This window comes from Pleuronectes platessa, chromosome 14, assembly GCF_947347685.1.
Source record: "Pleuronectes platessa chromosome 14, fPlePla1.1, whole genome shotgun sequence".
NCBI classification, from domain to species: Eukaryota; Metazoa; Chordata; class Actinopteri; order Pleuronectiformes; family Pleuronectidae; genus Pleuronectes; species Pleuronectes platessa.
Window position 1 is genome coordinate 5,195,653 of NC_070639.1, and position 18,280 is coordinate 5,213,932.

Consider the following 18,280-nt stretch of genomic DNA (forward strand, 5'->3'; position numbering starts at 1 on the left):
CATAATCGAAAGGTATCAATGTATAAACATTATTACGTATATTATACGTTATATTACATCTATCTATCTATCTGTCTATCTGTCTGTCTGTCTGTCCATCTATCTATCTATCTCTCTCTCTCTCTCTCTCTCTCTGTCTATCTACCTATCTATCTATCTCTCTCTCTCTCTCTCTCTCTCTCTCTCTCTCTCTCTCTCTCTCTCTGTCTATCTACCTATGTATGTATCTATCTGTCTATCTGTCTATCTATCTATCTATCTATCTATCTATCTATCTATCTATCTATCATTATTGCCAGCTGAGTGTAATGTAGTCCCCAGCCTTTAAAGAGCGTCTCTCTGCAGGAAGAGACAAAGACTACAATCTTAGCTCAAGATAGTTCACGCTCTACTGTTACTATTTAATTCCGCGGGAAGTACAGCAGATACAGTATAAACATATATTTATATACTAAATGAAAAATATTAAATCTAGTGATTTTTTATTAAAATTAAGTTTCAAGCGGAAATGGTGGATTTTCATTGTCATATTTCATTGAAAGCGTCAGAAAGCGGAGGCGGAACTACGGATATGGGAGCCATCTGTCCCCGTGACGGCACTTCCGGGTGTGTGCCTCCCTCCTGTGAGTCGGTGAACCCGACAGACAGTCGCTGTTGTCCGGGACCTAGCACCGTCGAGGGTCGCAGTCATGTCGGCAGCTGCTGCGGGGACCAAGGCAGCCCACGGTGATGTGGCCCCGAAGAAGAAGAGGGGCCCCAGCGCCCTGGCCACGGCCTACCTGGTCATTTACAACGTTGTTATGACAGCGGGGTATGTAGCGTGTGTCCTCGTGCTAACATGGCTCTAGTGTGTGTGTATGTGTGTATGTCTATGTGTGTTGCTTTAGAACAAGATGAGACTAAATGGCAGAACGATTTTCCTTTTCGAACTTTTCAGATTTTGTTGCTAACACCGTTGATTTTTGATTATGAATGAGCTTGTTTGATGCATATATATAATTAGCATGAACAGTGCTAGCATGCTGTGTAGTGAAGTCACTTTGAATTAGCTCACGAACGTTTCACGGCTCACACAGATTAACGCTGATGAGCGTCAGACAACCACCTGCCCTGCACTTTAGTCTGACCCACAAAGACACACACCATGCAGACACACCGTGCAGACACACACACCATGCAGACGCGCACACCATGCAGACGCACCGTGCAGACACACACACACACACACACACACACCATGAAGACGCGCACACCATGCAGACGCACACAGTGCAGACACACACACACACACACACACACACACACACACACACACACACACACATGTTCACAATGTTAACAAGAAACGTTTGACATTTTTAACTCTTAAAAAAGAGACACTTATGCTATAAGACGTCACAAAAAAAGTTGAAAAGATGCTTTTCAAAATATAATTTCAACCAGATTAGAATGAAATTCAGACGAAACGAGGCAAAGTGGATTCATCTGCAACAATGGTGGTAATAGATTAGAGCTGAGCGATGTGTCTAAATGTAAGTGTCACATTATTATTGGTTTAAATTTAAAAACACCTTAACTACTTGTCTGATGTTTTTTTTATTGAGCTGCATTTTGAATTTTTCAAAGTTAAGTTTGTATACGAGTAGACTGGATGTACACGCCCCTTGTATGACCTCCACTGCCCCAGATAGCATAGCATAGATATGCAAATTTTAAAAGTAATTACATGCATCTTGGACCATGAACAGAAAACTATCTCAGTTTTATCGCACTCATTTGCACCCTATTGCACAATGGAGTGGTGGTTGTTGTTTGCTCTGTGTTCTAACCAGTTAGGTCACATTGTGTCTCGCTCAGTGTGGATGAGCCTCACACTGCTGGCTTTGTACTGAGCACGAGTCAGGGTGTCGTACACGTTTCCACTGCAGTATCTGCTAAGCAGGCCCGCACAGTTCCGGCTGAACTGGCCCTTTTATTGATATGATTATTGGGGCAGTTTACATACGAGTCACATTCTTCAGTCTGTGAAAGCAAAGTGTGAAGTGAAACCTTTTCCTCGCTCAGCTCTGCTCAGCTTGTGCCTCCGCCAGCTCTGTGCTGCAGCTGACCTCTGACCTCTCTGTGGAGGGAGACAGGTTTCACCTGAATGAAGTAACGCATGACATGACATTGTTACAATGTTTTTTTTATTGTATGTTATGATCAGGGAACAGTTCTCCATCTAGAAATATACCCACATGGTTCAATATGTACTTTTCACTTAGTTTTTTATATTTACACAAAAATCTAACTCTATTTAATAACATGACTTAAGTTATTGAGTAGAATATTAACAATAGAACAGTGTGGTTGATATAACAACCAATTTTAGGAGACGGAACATATTGTATATCTGAGTTTGTGTATATTTATATCAATGATTTCTTAGATTACATGCAATCCTTATGTTTAAAACAGCGAATGCACACAAGCCAAATGCCAATTTCCATTTCGCTCATCAGATCATCAGGTAGATTTTTTTATTTTTGACATGTTTGTCCTCTGTTGTCCAGGTGGCTGGTGATCGCTGTGGGTCTGGTCAGAGCTTACCTGGCCAGAGGAAGCTACCATGGGCTGTACTACTCTATAGAGAAGCCTCTGAAATTCTTTCAGACTGGAGCTATGCTGGAGGTGAGCTGAGCACCAATGGCTGAGTGATACAGACACAATATATTTCATTTAACACAGTATGTATATATGATGAGACTTTATTTAATATAGAAGGCACTCGGTAGAGCGCATACCTCCGCCAAGGCCCAACAGTGCCATCATGAGACCACATTTAAATTCACTAGTTTGGGATTTTTATTTGGATCTTCACCAAACATCCTACTCTCCTAAAAAAGATAGTTTTATTCCCCATCAAGATCCATCATCATTTTCATTACTTAAAAAAAAGAAGATGTCAAAGAAATAAACTTCATCAGGTTGATAAAATCAGTTTGAGTGTGGATGTGCAGCGGGTTCCACAGGCCTGTTATCTGTTCAGGGTTTGGTATGGGCTCTGTAACATCTCAGCGTGGTATGTCCGGCTGATTCACACTGAGACACACGTGTGTCCTGCAGTGTGGAGGCTGCTCAAATGAGGTGTTTCAGTGATCCTGTCCAGACACACTGTAGCTTAGTAAGAGGAGAATAGTTTTCATTCATGAAATGGTCTGTGAACAGATTGAACACCATATGTTATAAATCGATGTTCAGGGCATCAGTCGCTTTTGTGAATTGGAAAATAATCATCACATAATTTAGAAATAGACTGAGTTTATGTGTAATAAAGTTGTGCACATTCAAAAAACATTCGTCTTGAGACTATAAATAGGAAATCGATGATAATATTGAAAATGAGCATGATTTAACTGCATTAATCAGATTATTTCCAGGGATGCATGAGAGATAGGAAACAAATAACCACGAGCAGCAGCATGTTGACTAATTTTCTCTTATCTCCTCCTTTAACAGATAGTGCACTGTGCCGTAGGTGAGTCTCTCTTCAGCCTCCACCCTCCAAAGCAGTGACTGATATCTTTATATTATAAAGTGGTCTGGCCACATTCTATTGGTGACTTGTCAGATTTAATTTGAAGATGTTTCTCAGATGCACAGGAAGTGCAGACAAAACTGAAGCTTTTCATATTTCAAGTGTTTGCCAGAGCCATAGTTGAGAAGCTGACGACTCTCATGGTGTTACCGGATGAGTTCACAGTCATGTTGTTCATTATCTGGGATTTGGAGCTAAAGCTAGCTGACTTTTCCCAGTCTGAGCATGTACACACACACACACACACACACACACACACACACACATACATTCACAGATATCAAGTGTGTGTCTTTTGCCTCATATCTCAGGAATTGTACCATCTTCAGTGGTCCTGACTGGATTCCAGGTCATGTCCCGTGTGTTCCTCACCTGGGCCGTCACACACAGTGTCAGAGAGGTAAGACCAGTTTCTCTCCAGTCACACTCACATTTCACGATACACTCTTTCTTATTCTTTCAAGCCATTTTCAGACCAGCACTCCTGTTCGGAATATTGGGGATTCAGACATTTTCCGAGTTTTCCTTTGGCGGATGGCAAGAACAACTTTGGGAAATGTCTATTTCAGGAGTTCAGTGCATGTCTGAAAGCAACTTTAGTGACACAATAGTGGAAAATGGCTTCATGTTCAACAGTGACCAGTTGATTTACTGTTTGCCCTGTTGATAGATTTGGATTGGATTAGATTGGAGAGGAGTAAATGTGTAAGTAATGTCAGACGGTCTTGCTGTAGAGTTGCAGGAATGAATCTAGTGAATAACCAATGATGTTTTAATGTTGTGTTTCTTTTGTTTGTCTATTGTATGATATACTAACAAGTTTTTCTCTCATTCCTTTTAAATGTGTATGTGTATGAAAACTGTATATAGACTGTAAGTGTGTGTCAGGGATTGCGTCTTTTATTTCTTTAACATCCTAATGCATCAGTTTTAACCTAATATCTGAGGATGGAGACCAGCAGCCTGCAGTGTGATCTGATTTCAAACAGCATGGTTCTGCGATGAAGAGATCTCGATTATCCAACAGCAGATTAACTACCGCAGCATGATGCATGTTCCCCACTCGCTCCTCCTCCCATCATCCTTTGTGTTTTGTGCAGGTGCAGAGCGAGGACAGTGTGCTGCTGTTCGTCACAGCCTGGACCGTCACGGAGATCATCCGCTACTCCTTCTACACCTTCAGCCTGCTCAACCACCTGCCATACCTCATCAAATGGGCCAGGTAAGAAAACGTCTGTTAACTTGCTGAGAAGCATGGATCATCACACCCACTGAAAATGTTGTGCTGTTTCCACTGTACAAATCCTCATCTCCTTATGTGCCTGATGGGATTCATGTGCATCTACAAGCAGAGCAACAGTTGTCAAGTTCCTCCCTCCCCACAGTGTTTGTTGCCAGCTAGCAAATGAGGCCGTCCCTATATTAGCATTCAACTTTTAGCTCAAGTTGCACCCTGAGAGACGGAAAAACTGCTAATTCACCCGTTTGTAGTTAAAGAAGAGAGGGATCATTTTATCTTCTCCCTTTGATATCTATTCTCTGTGCAGGAGAAAAGCCGCTCAGTGTATCTCATGTTTAATTGCAAAGCTTTCTGCTCTCAAGGCCTGATCCCTCAACAGTACTGGGGTTAACTATGTAGAGGCAGTTACATCCTATTTATTTACATTTTTGCAAAGCAGCAGATTGTAAAATATTTATATCACAGGGTATTTAGAGTTTAATGTAATATTTGTGTTGCTACATACTTAAGGTTTTATTTCTGGATTAAAAGTGGGAATGCAGCCGTTTCTTTCTTTCTTTAATGTGTTTCCATTAGAATTTGCACCAGGCCTTTAATCAAATTCAACTCTTTTCTTTAAAGACACTTATTGGTCAGTGTGTACTCGAACCATTGCCCTACTTATTCATTTTTGTGGTGCAAACACCAATATATAAAATCCATATCATGCTTTTCTCAATCATTGTTTTGCTATTGATACCAGCTGTACTGCCCACCCCTCATGTAGCATAACAACCGGTTCAATTTTTTTCCCTTCTCTCCCTCTCAAACCCCTCTGCTGCAGGTACACCTTCTTCTTTGCGCTGTATCCTATGGGAGTGACCGGGGAGTTGCTGACTATCTATGCAGCTCTGCCGTATGTGCAGAAGACGGGCCTGTACTCCGTCACTCTTCCCAACAAGTACAACTTCTCCTTCGATTACCACACCTTCCTCATCCTCGTCATGATCTCCTACATTCCCCGTAAGTCAACAAGCAAATGTTACTTTTTCATCCTTTAGTGATAATAAAAACACGCAGCATCAATCCTGTTCTTCCAGTATGAATGTACTTAAAATCACAAATATACAGAGTCCTGCTAAAGACAAATTTGACATTTTCTTTTCTTCTTTCTTCACTAGAAGAAAATTTCTCCCATTTTCCAATGAATACCAATTTGCAATATAAAAACAAGTGTCTTTTGTTGTAGTTTGATGTTAAAGTCTTTATTTCACATACTGATCCCCCTCTGCCTCCCCTCAGTCTTCCCCCAGCTTTACTTCCACATGATACGACAGAGGAAGAAGGTCCTGGGCCACATAGACGACTACAGCAAAGTGGAGTGAGCTGAACAGTATTCACGCAGAAATGAAAAAACAAAACAACCGAGAGAAGAGGAACTAAATCGCATCTGATTTACATAAAACCCGGGCAGTTTTCAAACTGCCAGAGCTGACCTGGCAGACGATCAAATTATCAAGCAAAGTTATTATTATTACTTTTTCTCTTGCAGCTGTTGTCTGGGTTATATAAATGCTCACTAATGAACGAACTGGTGTTATTTTTTTGGTTGTTTTGATGTTTTCATTCATGAACTAGTAGGGCATCGAAGGCCTCCGCCAAGGCTAACGGCCTATCTCGCCATGTTAAACCAACTAACAGCAAATGCAAATGAAAACACAACCCACTTGGTGGAGGTAATAAAATAAGTCTTCTTTGTCTAGGGTTATAATACAATTTGTTTGAGGTCAGTGGGTCATTTGACATGGAAGTTATTAAAAACTAGTGTATACCTCCGCCAAGTCCCCTTATGAAACCACATTTTTATTGAATCTGCTCCAAATCCCACACACTCATGGATATCAGTCTCCTAGTAAAATATCTCTCTCGTAATGTGTACAAAAGTGAGAAGTAATTCCTGGATCCACAGAGATCAATTTAGTCATTTATGCGTAATCTTGCAAACCAACCAACTAACAAACAGACGAAAACGTGACGTCCTTGGCGGAGGCATCGAACTGCAGTAACTTTATTATAGCTAAAGATCTTACGGCTACAGAGAAACTGTATTTTGACTTGAGCGGCATTACTCGGTCACGACAAAGCATTGAACTGCATCCTGCACTGATAGAATCAATAATCTCATTTTTCAATGACTATGGAAAGATAGATTTCTCAACTCCCTATTGTCTTTTTTTAAGATGCAGTTTTCCTTCAGTGCAATGAAGAGAAAACAATGTGAAGACTATTTCCACAACTAGGTTGTCTGTATGTTTTGCATCTACAGTGTCAAGTCCACATGTCTGTTTTTTTTTCTTCATTTCAATACAGTCAGACTTTTGATTACATTCCTAATTTAATCAATAAATGATTATTTTCCTTTTTGTGCTTGCATGGTTTTCCATCTGTTTTCCTCTTGTGTTGCTGTTCATTTGGTGTTTGCACTCATGATTTATCTCATGGTCTGACATTGATAATGTTGATGTGTCAACTCATTTAAAATTTCCGTTCCCCATGGATGTTGTCGGTTGGTTTCCCCTCATTGTTTGATGTTCACTACCCTGAAGTAGCCAGTAGGTGGCTGAAGAGGAGTCGTGCTTTTCCTTCACACATGCCTAATCTCTTCAGCTGCTTCAGTTTTTTTTTATCCCTCTATCTATTGAAACTAACTGCTTTTAGCATAGTTTAGCATTTAAATGATAGTTTGTGAACCATCCAATTTACACCTTGCACACTTTCTACTTTTTTGCCTTTAGTCGTGCACATACCTCTACCAAGGCCCAAAAGTCCTAAATTACAAACAATCCCAAAATATTTCGGATTTATTTATTTTCATCAAGAGCCAATAATTATTCCCTGTGAAATAGTTAAAATGTAAAAAACAAACAAAAAAACATCCAATCTCGAAAGTGGAAAACAATTCCTAGATCTGCCACAAAATTTAATGACTTCTTATCTGACCTATCCCACATCCTTCCACAAAGTTTAGTGGAAATCCATTAAGCTGCTTCTGTGTAAACTTGCTTACAAACAAACAGACTGCGGTGAAAACATAACCTCCTTAATTAAGGGGGTCAGTTGAAGGGAGGTTTAAAACTTTGATTATAGAAGAAAATTATGACATGATTATTATGAGACTTGCGCAAAAAAGAACAGATAGCACAACCTACAGTAGCAACAATGTTTTCAGATTAAATGAGCTTTAAACGTGTGACACGAAGGATAAAATACATTGTAGCCCAGAAATGTGTTGGATGGTTAAGTTAATGGACTTTTTTGAAACAGTGATGTCACAATACTTAGGTGCATAAAAGTGATTTAACTATTTTGAGCTGGAGTGCTTTTCCCTTGAGGCACAAACACGCTCGGTTCTGACGTATTTACTGAGCTTGTATTCGTTGGTGGATTTAATAACGTACAACACAAGAAGAACTGTGAATAAGAATAGTTACATTATTTTATTAGGTTTCCTGGTAAAGTAAGACATTTACTTTGTCAGGGACATTACACATTTTTTCTGTTGTCCTCCTAAATGGTTGATATTTTCTTTTGCTCAGCTGCAGTTGTTTGTCAAAAAGCGTAACACAAATCAGTCAATCATTCTTTCGTTGACCTCTTGTAGTTGAGACTATGAGTCTGCAGCACCTTCATCCTTATGAATACTTCTCTAAAAGCAGGAACTTTAACCCCTTGCGGTCAGCAAAAAAGTCTTCTGCTTACTCTTTAAATGGTCTGTTCATCAAAAAATACAAAGAACATCTTTTCACAAACCCCTGGCAGAACATGTACAACCAGAGAGTTTTAATTTCACTCTTGAGATTTCCACCTCCATAACAGAACATTTTATTTGAGTTTAATTAAATTAACATTAAAAATGAACATTCAAAAAGTGAAACTGTTGCCAGACTCCTCTTTATACGGCCAGAAAAATGTATCTATGGATCCAATGCACATATGTTACACTAATAGTAGTTTATCCCACTACACAGCTTTGAAGCCACTGCTCTCAATTGTCGAATCTGGTATTTATTACATTTAACATTATGTAGATCATGGTTAAAATGAATAGAGTCTACAGTGAGATCTCTGTCATATCCAGAGTGACTGATATCATACACTTTTTAATATTTGCGTGTCTTTCTAGATTTAATCAATATTCTTGAAAGGCAGAAAACTTAGAAATTAATATCTCAAATATATCTCAGTACTTTTCCACAAGAGGTAAGTATGTTCTGTCACCAGGGTGAACGGACCATTCATTGTTTCTTCAAACTATTTCTTTCGGAAGCTAACTCTCATCATCCTCTTATTAGTCCACCTCCAAAACGGTATGTTGCTGAAGTCCTGCTAGACGTCATGATCAGGAAACTGTCTCCCACTCCTTTGTTCTGCAGCAACAGCAAAGTGTTTGTCTTTTTTCTCCTCATCCTCTCAAAGTTATGGAGCATGATATTGGATGCTTGTTTGAAATGTGTTGCAGGGAGCAGAAGTGCAGCTCGTTGTAAAACTGCATGAAAGTAGAAATGTGGACGCCTGAAATGATGACCTGTGTTTCAACATGGCTTAAAAAAAGAAAATACTAAAGCATGGCATATGTTACTCCAGAACTGGCTCTGCTGAATAAAGTTTTGATACAAATGTTTTGCATGGGGCCAGTATACTTTGTACAGGAATGAACAATTAGTCTATATTTACAATAAACCTAACATGGGAAGCATAGACACTATTATTCAACTGTGAGTTTTACTGCACCTAATAATTCAGGAAGAACCAGTGGAGGATCTCCATGTTTGCTTTAAATGTAGCAGTGACTCATGCAGGACGACAGGACGTGCACTTTAATGGCACTGGAAGGCTTCACCAGATGCAAACCAGCTCAGACAAAGCTTTTAAACTCATTATCCACACTGTCATGCATTCACCCTAATGAAAATGGATTTTGGTGGCAGGTCAGGAAGTGCACGTCTCAGGAGACGGATCATGCCACTGGCCTTTTATTTCAAGCTCCTGAACATTCAGGTTCGTTCAGGAGCAACAGAAGAGCCAATGATTGTCACATGAAACAACAAGTCAGTCTGTCATCGGTCCGATCATATCAATGATCAACAAGTGATGTAAGGAGCATCACATGCGATCACACATAGTATACATAATATGAAATGTTACACATTGGAGGAGATGTAAACTTTTTGATGAAATAAAACCGAACTGCTGGTTTGAATTTGTATGAAAAAACTGTTGAAGCTGTACAGACACCACAGGAGCAGTATGGGGGCATAATGGTGAGTAGATGAGTGAAATTAAATGTTTCTGTGAACTATCCCTTTAATTATTAAATAAAAGTTTCTAAAGCTGCCCCAGTTTAAATGTTGAATAAAGATCCCCTGAATCACTGAGGGTCATGTTTTTACATCAAAATAACATGTAATAAATATTATCTTGGTAAGCCGGCAGCCTACTTACCCTCCTTTAATATGTTGAACTGAAGATTTAGGGAACAGCTGTTGTGGGAGAGGGACACACACAATTTCAACCGTCAACCCTCTGTTCGGCACAAGGTCACATTTGGGGCTGAATTATCAATCTTTGTACTTTTTGCTTATGTACTTGTTTTACTTAAAATTATGTTCTGGATTTTTCTGAGCTTCTGAGCTGAGCTTCATATCACAGATATGCTTGGTGCTGGTTCATTATAGGCAAGTTAAAATGTTTTAAGTAGTTTGCTATTGTAAAAGAATGTATTGTACCTGTTAAATAACATGTGTCCACTTTGAACTTGTAGTTAATTGATGGGGAACAAACAATGTCACGGGAGGAATGGACACTTTCTCACACCCACATTAGTCTGTTTGAGTTTAATATTCCTTTGTATTATTCAGCAATACACTGTGTTTGTGTGAGACTTTAAAGAGAGCAAGCAAAGAAGTCATGGGACAAGAAGAGGAAACAAGCAGCTCAACTGAAATCAAGACAAATTTGTATCTGATTTATATCTGAGTTCCCTTTTCATTTGATGAAGACGGTTTTGAATGGCAATCCTGTTCTATCCGTTAACACTGTTTCACCCTTGATGAATTCAAAAAGCAGCAGAGGGAATTCAGCTGGAGGTGAGCTGGTCCCAGCAAACACACGAGGCTCCCTCTCACATGCCTCCCATTTGTATTGGTTAGCACACAATGTGAACTTAAATGGCACAAATGCTCTTTTCCTGGATGTAAATGGTAGTAGACTGCCACTGGAAATTATGGCACAAGGGACACATATTTTTTCTAACCCCATCTTATACTGGTTCTTAATTAAGTCATAGTCCGCATGTACACTCACCCTATTGTACTTTAGCTGGAAAAGATAAAAAGAGCTGAGCATGATGATAGCTTTCGATTTCGATTTTTGATTCATCATTTAAAATGTTAAATATGTGTAAATTTCCCAAACCAAAATACATTTGATATACATATGAGAAAAGAATCATTACTAATTTTGATATCATACCAAATGCAAAGCCTGAGTCGACAAATCATAAAGTACAACACCTAAAACTAAAGATGACAAATTATATTAAATCTAAAACTAAAGACGACAAATGATACAAAATCTAAAACTTAGGACGACATAGGATATCAAATCTAAAACTAAAATTGACTTATGATACAAAATCTAAATTTGCCTAAATTATAGAACCTTATTTAAAAGCTCCTGTGTGTAATATTAGGGTGAAGGGGATATATTGACAGCAGTTCTATATAAAATATTCTTAGTGATGTTTTCACGAGTGTGTTTCATCTGAATTATACAGCAAGTTGCTTTATTTACCCAAGAATGGGCCCTTTATATTCAAATACTTTATATTTACATCGGGGGTCTTCTCTTTGGAGGCCGCCATTTTCATTGTAGTAGTGGACAAAGTCTAACACCTTTTGAGTTTTTATGACAACTGAAGGTACCACAGGTTCTCTTTCATGTTTGGAAGGGGAGGATACCTTCTACACACTGCCACTTTAAAAGCAATGACAAAATAGTACAGGCTACCTAAAGAAACAATGAAGTAAAAACCATTCTGTGAGAATAGGCCTCATTATGTTATTGGACCTCAAGTCCCAGGACCCCCAGAGTGTGTGTGGGTGTGTGTGGAAGTGGTGGGGTCTCATCCAGCTGTGAAGACAGACCCCGCCCATTCATCGAAAGCGCCCGGGGGCCGCGCAGCCTCAGACGTTGATTGACGGGCCCGTCGTCCAATGACAAGGCGCCGGAGCGTGACTCATCCTATCATCTCCTCCAGTGGCAGCGCGGCGGAGAGGCGGGCCGCAGGAAGCACACTTGGTTGAATGACAATCAGAGCAGCAATCAGCGGTAAATATGTGATGATGCCCCGCTCCGAACCAGACACCGAGCGGACCGTCCGAGCCGGGGAGAGTTAGCGCTTTGGCACCGCCGGGTAGACGCTGCATGCCGCGGGTTGTCCTTGCGCGGAGCCCTGGCTGCTGAACCAAAGCCCAAGTCGCTCCCTGGGGGAATTGAACAGTGATGGACAGCTGTTGGACAGTGATCCGGCGCCGAGGCTGACGGCGAACTGACCGTGTTGCAAACGCACGCTGCACCATGGACCAGGGGGGTGTTGTTTGCGGCTGCCATCGGAGGAGAAGGAGCAGCGGCCGGTGAGTTTGTCTCCTCCGCTCCCATCCCCGCAAGTGTGCTGAGGATCGTGATGATGCTCGGCGGCCAAACGTGAGGCTCCCACCGCTGTGCAGGCTGAGATGTTACGGTGCGTCTCGGAGGAACCGCCGACATGGGATTCACCCTTTGAATCCTCCTCCAGCGTCTCTCCTACGCACAAACCGCTCACAAGAGCCCAGGAAACATGTGCGCAGATATAACGGATCCACGGTGTAATTGACGGCGATGCGCTCTGATCTCCAGGGACTATCTGCTTGGGTGTGATGGGTTCATCGTCAGCATTGTGCACTGCCGTGCAACCTCTCCATGGATGGTACTTAATTGGGCCCAATGATGTGGAGCCAAATCCACCTGGACCACATGTTTCCTCCCCCATGTGCGCAACTGGCTCCCTTGTGACTTTTGCGCATGTTCAATTGTTTTTATCCCCGGAGGCAGTTTTTTTTTTTTAATCACTCCTTTCTTAATTGATTTGGATAATTCCATGTCGACTTTTGAAAGATTTTAAGAGTAAACATTTCAAGCTGTGACAGTTTCCAGTTTATCAGAAAGATAGGAAGCGCACAGACTGTGACCAACTATGGGACATTTCTCCATCAGTGCGCGTTTGTTGCGAATAGTTTCCTGACACTGTTTGTCAGTCGAGCAAAAGTTTCCCTGCAGTTTTCATTAGTTTAGACACATCCTACTGTCGCCTCCGGCCATCCAACATGTCCAGATCAAACAGTGTCAGCCCACCCGGTGTCGGTGCGCCGAGGCTGAGGGGAGGGACCGAGCACAGAGCAGCTTGGGGAGAGTCTGAGTCCGTGGCCAATGGGTGCCCATACTCTGCCAGATCCCCGCGCAAGAAGCTCACCCGAACTAACAGTCGGTGGCGAGAGGAGGATGATCCGGACCACCGGCAGCCTGGGCGAGCCTCCACCACCGTCAGCAGGGTCAGCTTCAGGTCCAGGTCGGCTTGGCAGGACCATGGCGAGGAGAACCGAGGCCGCGCGTCCCCGAAGCGCCCCGACGACGAGGTGATACCCAAGTCCGTGGAGCTGGGTCTGGAGGAGCGCAGAGCCAAGCAGAGGAGCGACGACGAGGAGGTCATGCCCGATGTTAACTTTTCTCTGGTGGCGTGCTGCAGCAGCGTCATGCACATTTTCAAATCCAAGAAATTCCAGTCGGAGAAGTTGGAGCGGCTCTACCAGCGCTACTTTTTCCGCCTCAACCAGAGCAGCCTGACCATGCTCATGGCGGTGCTGGTGCTGGTCTTCACCGTCATGCTGGGCTTCCACTGCTCCAGTGGGGCGACGGGGCCGAGAATCCCCTTCGTGGTGGTGTTTTCCGTTGCCATCTTCCTCACACTCGTGCTCATGGTGGTGTGCAACAGGAACGGCTTCCATCAGGACCACATGTGGATTGTGTGCTATGTGGTCATCCTGCTGGTGCTGGTGATCCAGGTGATCGGGGTGCTGCTCGTGCAGCCCAGGAGCGCGTCGGAGGGCATCTGGTGGACCGTGTTCTTCATCCATGTCATCTACACCCTGCTGCCTGTCAGGATGCGCGCCGCGGTCATCACTGGAGTTATTCTGTCCGCCATCCACGTGGCTGTTTCCTGGATGTTAAACGGCGTGGACAGCTTTCTGTGGAAACAGGTATGTGGAAAAAGGTGCTGCTTTTATAATGCTTTGAGGAGAAAGTGCACAGGGAGCTGATATTACGCACACACAGACACGGCTTGTGCAGCTATGCGTATTAGGACTTTGCGTTGACTTCCATTCTTTGTGGACAGCTTAACCAAAACCTTATTCCTAAGCCTTAACCACGACCAAATCATACTCAACCATAATAACCCCTAAGAATAACATTTTGCCTCATTGGGACCGGACTTTCTTCTCCATTATTGGTCCCGACTATAGCTCAGTGTTTGTGCTGGGGGAAGAAGTCCTGAAGATGCTAAACACTTCTGAGGTCATGGTTAAGGTTTGGGGTCAGATGTGGTAAGGTTAGGGTTATGAACGAATTGTTCATGATTAAGGTTGGGGATAAGGTTTTGGTCGGGCTGTCCAAAACGATTGGAAGTCAATGCAAAGTCCGACTAAGACTGAGGACTTTGGTCCCCATGAGGTGGACTGATCCTGACAAGTAGCGTGTTTTTGCTGGAAAGGATCCTTAAGACACAACAAGAACGAGTACACACACAGTGCAGAACATGGTCATTTCCTTTTAAAGCTTCCTGCTGCCAAACTTTTCTTCATTCATGAAACTTCGGTTTGGCACATACAGAGGGTTGAACGAGATGCCATCAAATGGAAGTGAGGTGTTCCCGTCTTTATTGCAAATTTCCCATGTGTGGGATGAATAAAGAAGAACTTATCTTATGTCAAAAAGCTGCTCACAGCGGCAGGCGGCATGCACTGACTTTCTTAGGGGCAGCAGAGAAAATGAAAAAGGATCACGGTCCCCTCTCATGCACTTTCTTCACTCAGCTGCTTAAGTGACTTTTCGTGTGTGCAAGAACAGTGCAAAATAAGCGATGGCTTTGAGGAGAGCCTGTGCAAAATCTCATAGCCCCTTCATGTAAAAACTAAAGAGTCCTAAAAAGGTGCAAACTTGTTCGAGAGGTTTCAGGGAGGCTGTGTTAACGCAGCCACTAGGAGGCTGTGACAGCAGACTTTTCATCCAGCCTCGAAGATTTTGGCCACACAAGCATGAACACTTCTTTGCCTAAAGGTGGTTGTGTTAACCAGAAAGCCTTAGTTGCAGAAGTAAGGTGCACTTTGGCGGATCACAGGGGGCATTTGGGTATAAAAAGAATCCTGAACAGATGTTGGCAAATCCTGCACGTGTGACGGGTTCTGAAAAATGGCACCACAAATACAAAAGTGTTGTTTTTCTCATCCAGTGTCGTTCGCCGTCACCATGACTGCAGCCTGTGTAGCACCAAATAACTTAATTGGCAAATTGATCCAGTGATTGGTGCACAAACACTTGGCCAAGAGATGAGATGTTGCCACGGAAACCCCCGCTGGCTTCATACTCTTACAGGGTGCAGACAACTACAGGTGTTACACAAGTGCATTCATGCAATTTACACTCAGACGTTTTCCTGTTTCCACTTTGATTAACTTAACCAACAGTGCATAAACAACCTCTTCCATAAAAAGCTATATTGTCAGAAAACAACAAATCTGATTTCAGCCAAAGTTACACACTGAGTTTCTTTATATCGGTAACATTACTCAAGTCTTATGTCATTTCTATTACATTTAATTCTTCATCAATGTCTCGGTGCACATGTATTTACGGTGAATGCTCGAGTCTGGTTCGGCATTTTAGCTCCTACTTTACTGTAAATAATTATTGTTAGAGGCTGAAATGTCAAAGAAACCCCAGTGGATTCCTGCCAGGTCGACATGTTCCACCACTCTACTCTAGTTTATTGTTGTGTGTAACAGCAGAGTGAGGTCTGAATGTTTTTTTATTGTTGACTCGGTACATTTATTGTGTCTTCAAGCAACAGCACAAATATACAAATAATATAAATCCAACCCTCAACCTCTGATCACATTTCTTACCACAGATGTGTATCAGGTTTAGATTTTAATAATGAAGCTGCTGGTTAATACCTCATGTTTAAGCTGTTTACAGAAGAAACAAGCGTTGGTGCCCTCAGCTTTGGAAAAGACTGATTTCAGGTCATCGTGTTTTACTGCGTCTGGACTTGTAATAATCTCACAGTTGATGGTTTCGAGGGATATTTTGTTAATGTGCTGCTGAGCCTACGCGTCGCTCATAAAATCTAAATGCCCCGGGTTGTATTTATTTGTTTACGACATCAATATTACTTTCAAAACATTTCTCGTCATCGGCTGGAATCTTCAATAAAGGTTCTTGCACAAATGGGTTTAATTTTCCACCATTAGTTAAAGCTTCACTTAACGGCAGCACACACGTACACCTCAACTCCCTGCGTGTGTGTTTTGCTGAAGCTCCAAACTCTTGTTGTATTGTTCTGGCTGTTCTCAGCTCACTTCACAGTTGTTGTTTTTTTTATCAGGCCCTTGTGCTGCTCATAAACATTTTTTCCAACCATGTGGCTCCTCTACATTAAGTGCTTTGGTTAATATGCCTCCCTGAATATTAGATGAATTAACTCTAATGGGTTATTTCTACTGAAATTTCCCTGAAAAACCACTTTTTCATGCTCCACTTAAGGGAAAGCTTAAAGGAAACATTGAAATTCTGTTTCATCAAAAGAAGTTGGGTTATTACCTTATAAGGTAAATAGCTAACTTTCCTAATCATCAGTCATGTTTCCAACTTAAAAAAGAGCAATAAAGTTATGTTCTGTTTAAAAACCCTATATAAGTGCATTAACAGCCTTGTTGTATTGTCCGGTGTCAAAATCTTCTTCAGTCTTCTGAGCAAGTGCATCGGCAGTGAAAACGTGCAAAGAATCTGTTGCACACCGGAAAAGACCTCGGATTGTTTCCTCGACCTCGAGTTGTGTTTCCTTTTTGGAATCCAATATTTACTTATATAAGCAAAAAGCCGTCTGGTAGTTTAGTTTTTTTGTGTGAATGGCATGTGACCCTGCATCTATTTGTGTCTTTTTTTCTAGCGAAAGCCACATTGTCATTTGATGTGTTGATGTGAGTGTGTGGGAACGAGCTGCTGTATTTGTTGTTCTTTCCTCACCATGCTGTTGTTTTTAGCATATCTGTTCCCTCCTGTTTACATAAGACCCGGCTCTTTGCTGAGTTCGACCGCTGCTGTTTATGTGACATCCCAGGATAATGCCATTTCTTCTGCGTGTGCTCCCAGGAAAACTGATTTTTATCCCAAAGCTTTTTTAATTGCAACATCATTCAACCTTGTAACCTCCCCCCTGCACCACTTCCTTCCCTTCGCTATTCAAACTCTGGTGGACGACACCGTTTTGACAACAGCTTAAAGTGTGCAAGTCTGTTGAGAGTCACGGCCGTGGTTCATTACAGGTGAAACTGAAATCAGAACTGGGAATAGCCTTGCATCATGGCTGGGTTAATGAGGACATGGAGACGGATGTTTTTTTTTCTGTGGGTCTTTTCTTTCACCTCTTCCAGGTACTTCAGTAAACCTGGATTTAGTGATTGAAATGGTCAAAAGGCCAAAAGATGTAGAAGAAGTTCCTGGATTTGAACCTGAAAACCTGCTTCGGCTTTTCTGTGTGAGGTTTGCACGTTTTCCTGCGCTCGCCCAGTGTCAGCTAAGATTGGCTCTAGCACCACTGTAAGCTGAAAGTTTCTTCTTCCTGTCCCCATCCAAAAAACCTGTTTCCTCTGGATGCTACTGTCTGATAGCCAAGGAACTATTGAGGTGGAGTTTGCACTGTTGGACTGCAGGGACTTTTATACAGAAAACAAGCAGTGGTTGGTGCGAGTATCCAAGTGAGGAAATGGTGTGGGAACTAGTTGACATTAAAGGGGACATATTATGCCCATTTCACCACAGTTGATATGGCCTCTTTGGGTCTTAATGAAATGTCTGTAACATATTTTGGTCAAAATACCACAAGGATCATTTAAAACAGCACCTTTTTACCCTGTCTAAAACAGCCCTCCTGAGATTGACCTGTTTTTGAGTGCCCCGTCCCCCTCAACCCCGGTGAGCCTGGCTGCGAGAGCCCCAGCTCCCCAGCGCAGTGGGAACAGTGGGAGCTTGAGCTGGCGCAGCAGCAGCCTCCTTTCACACTGTTGAGTCAACGTTTAGAGATGTCCCGGGGGTCCCTTGTTTATGCGGCC

The 18,280-nt window shown here is 42.1% G+C and overlaps 2 protein-coding genes across 2 annotated transcripts in view; both read left to right on the forward strand.

The window, feature by feature from the left end:
• The first annotated feature begins 623 nt into the window (after positions 1–623).
• On the forward strand, positions 624–7,219 carry hacd2 (3-hydroxyacyl-CoA dehydratase 2). Its single transcript, XM_053440115.1, has 7 exons — positions 624–811; positions 2,553–2,670; positions 3,499–3,517; positions 3,889–3,977; positions 4,678–4,799; positions 5,641–5,819; positions 6,099–7,219. The coding sequence occupies exons 1-7, from the start codon at positions 690–692 to the stop codon at positions 6,179–6,181; spliced, it is 732 nt and encodes a 243-aa protein (XP_053296090.1). The 5' UTR covers positions 624–689; the 3' UTR covers positions 6,182–7,219.
• A 6,000-nt stretch (positions 7,220–13,219) lies between these two features.
• The window catches only part of adcy5 (adenylate cyclase 5), a 67,429-nt gene continuing 62,368 nt past the window's right edge, over positions 13,220–18,280 (forward strand). The window contains exon 1 of the mRNA XM_053439909.1: positions 13,220–14,149. Coding sequence (XP_053295884.1) covers positions 13,220–14,149 — 930 coding nt within the window. The remainder of the gene's footprint in view (positions 14,150–18,280) is intronic.

Excerpts from the sequence above, each read along its gene's own strand:
- hacd2 (XM_053440115.1), top strand. The coding sequence starts at position 690 with ATGTCGGCAGCTGCTGCGGGGACCAAGGCAGCCCACGGTGATGTGGCC. Across the intron at positions 812-2,552 it reads AACGTTGTTATGACAGCGGG|GTGGCTGGTGATCGCTGTGG; the intron begins GTATGTAGCGTG and ends TCTGTTGTCCAG. Across the intron at positions 3,978-4,677 it reads TCACACACAGTGTCAGAGAG|GTGCAGAGCGAGGACAGTGT; the intron begins GTAAGACCAGTT and ends TGTTTTGTGCAG.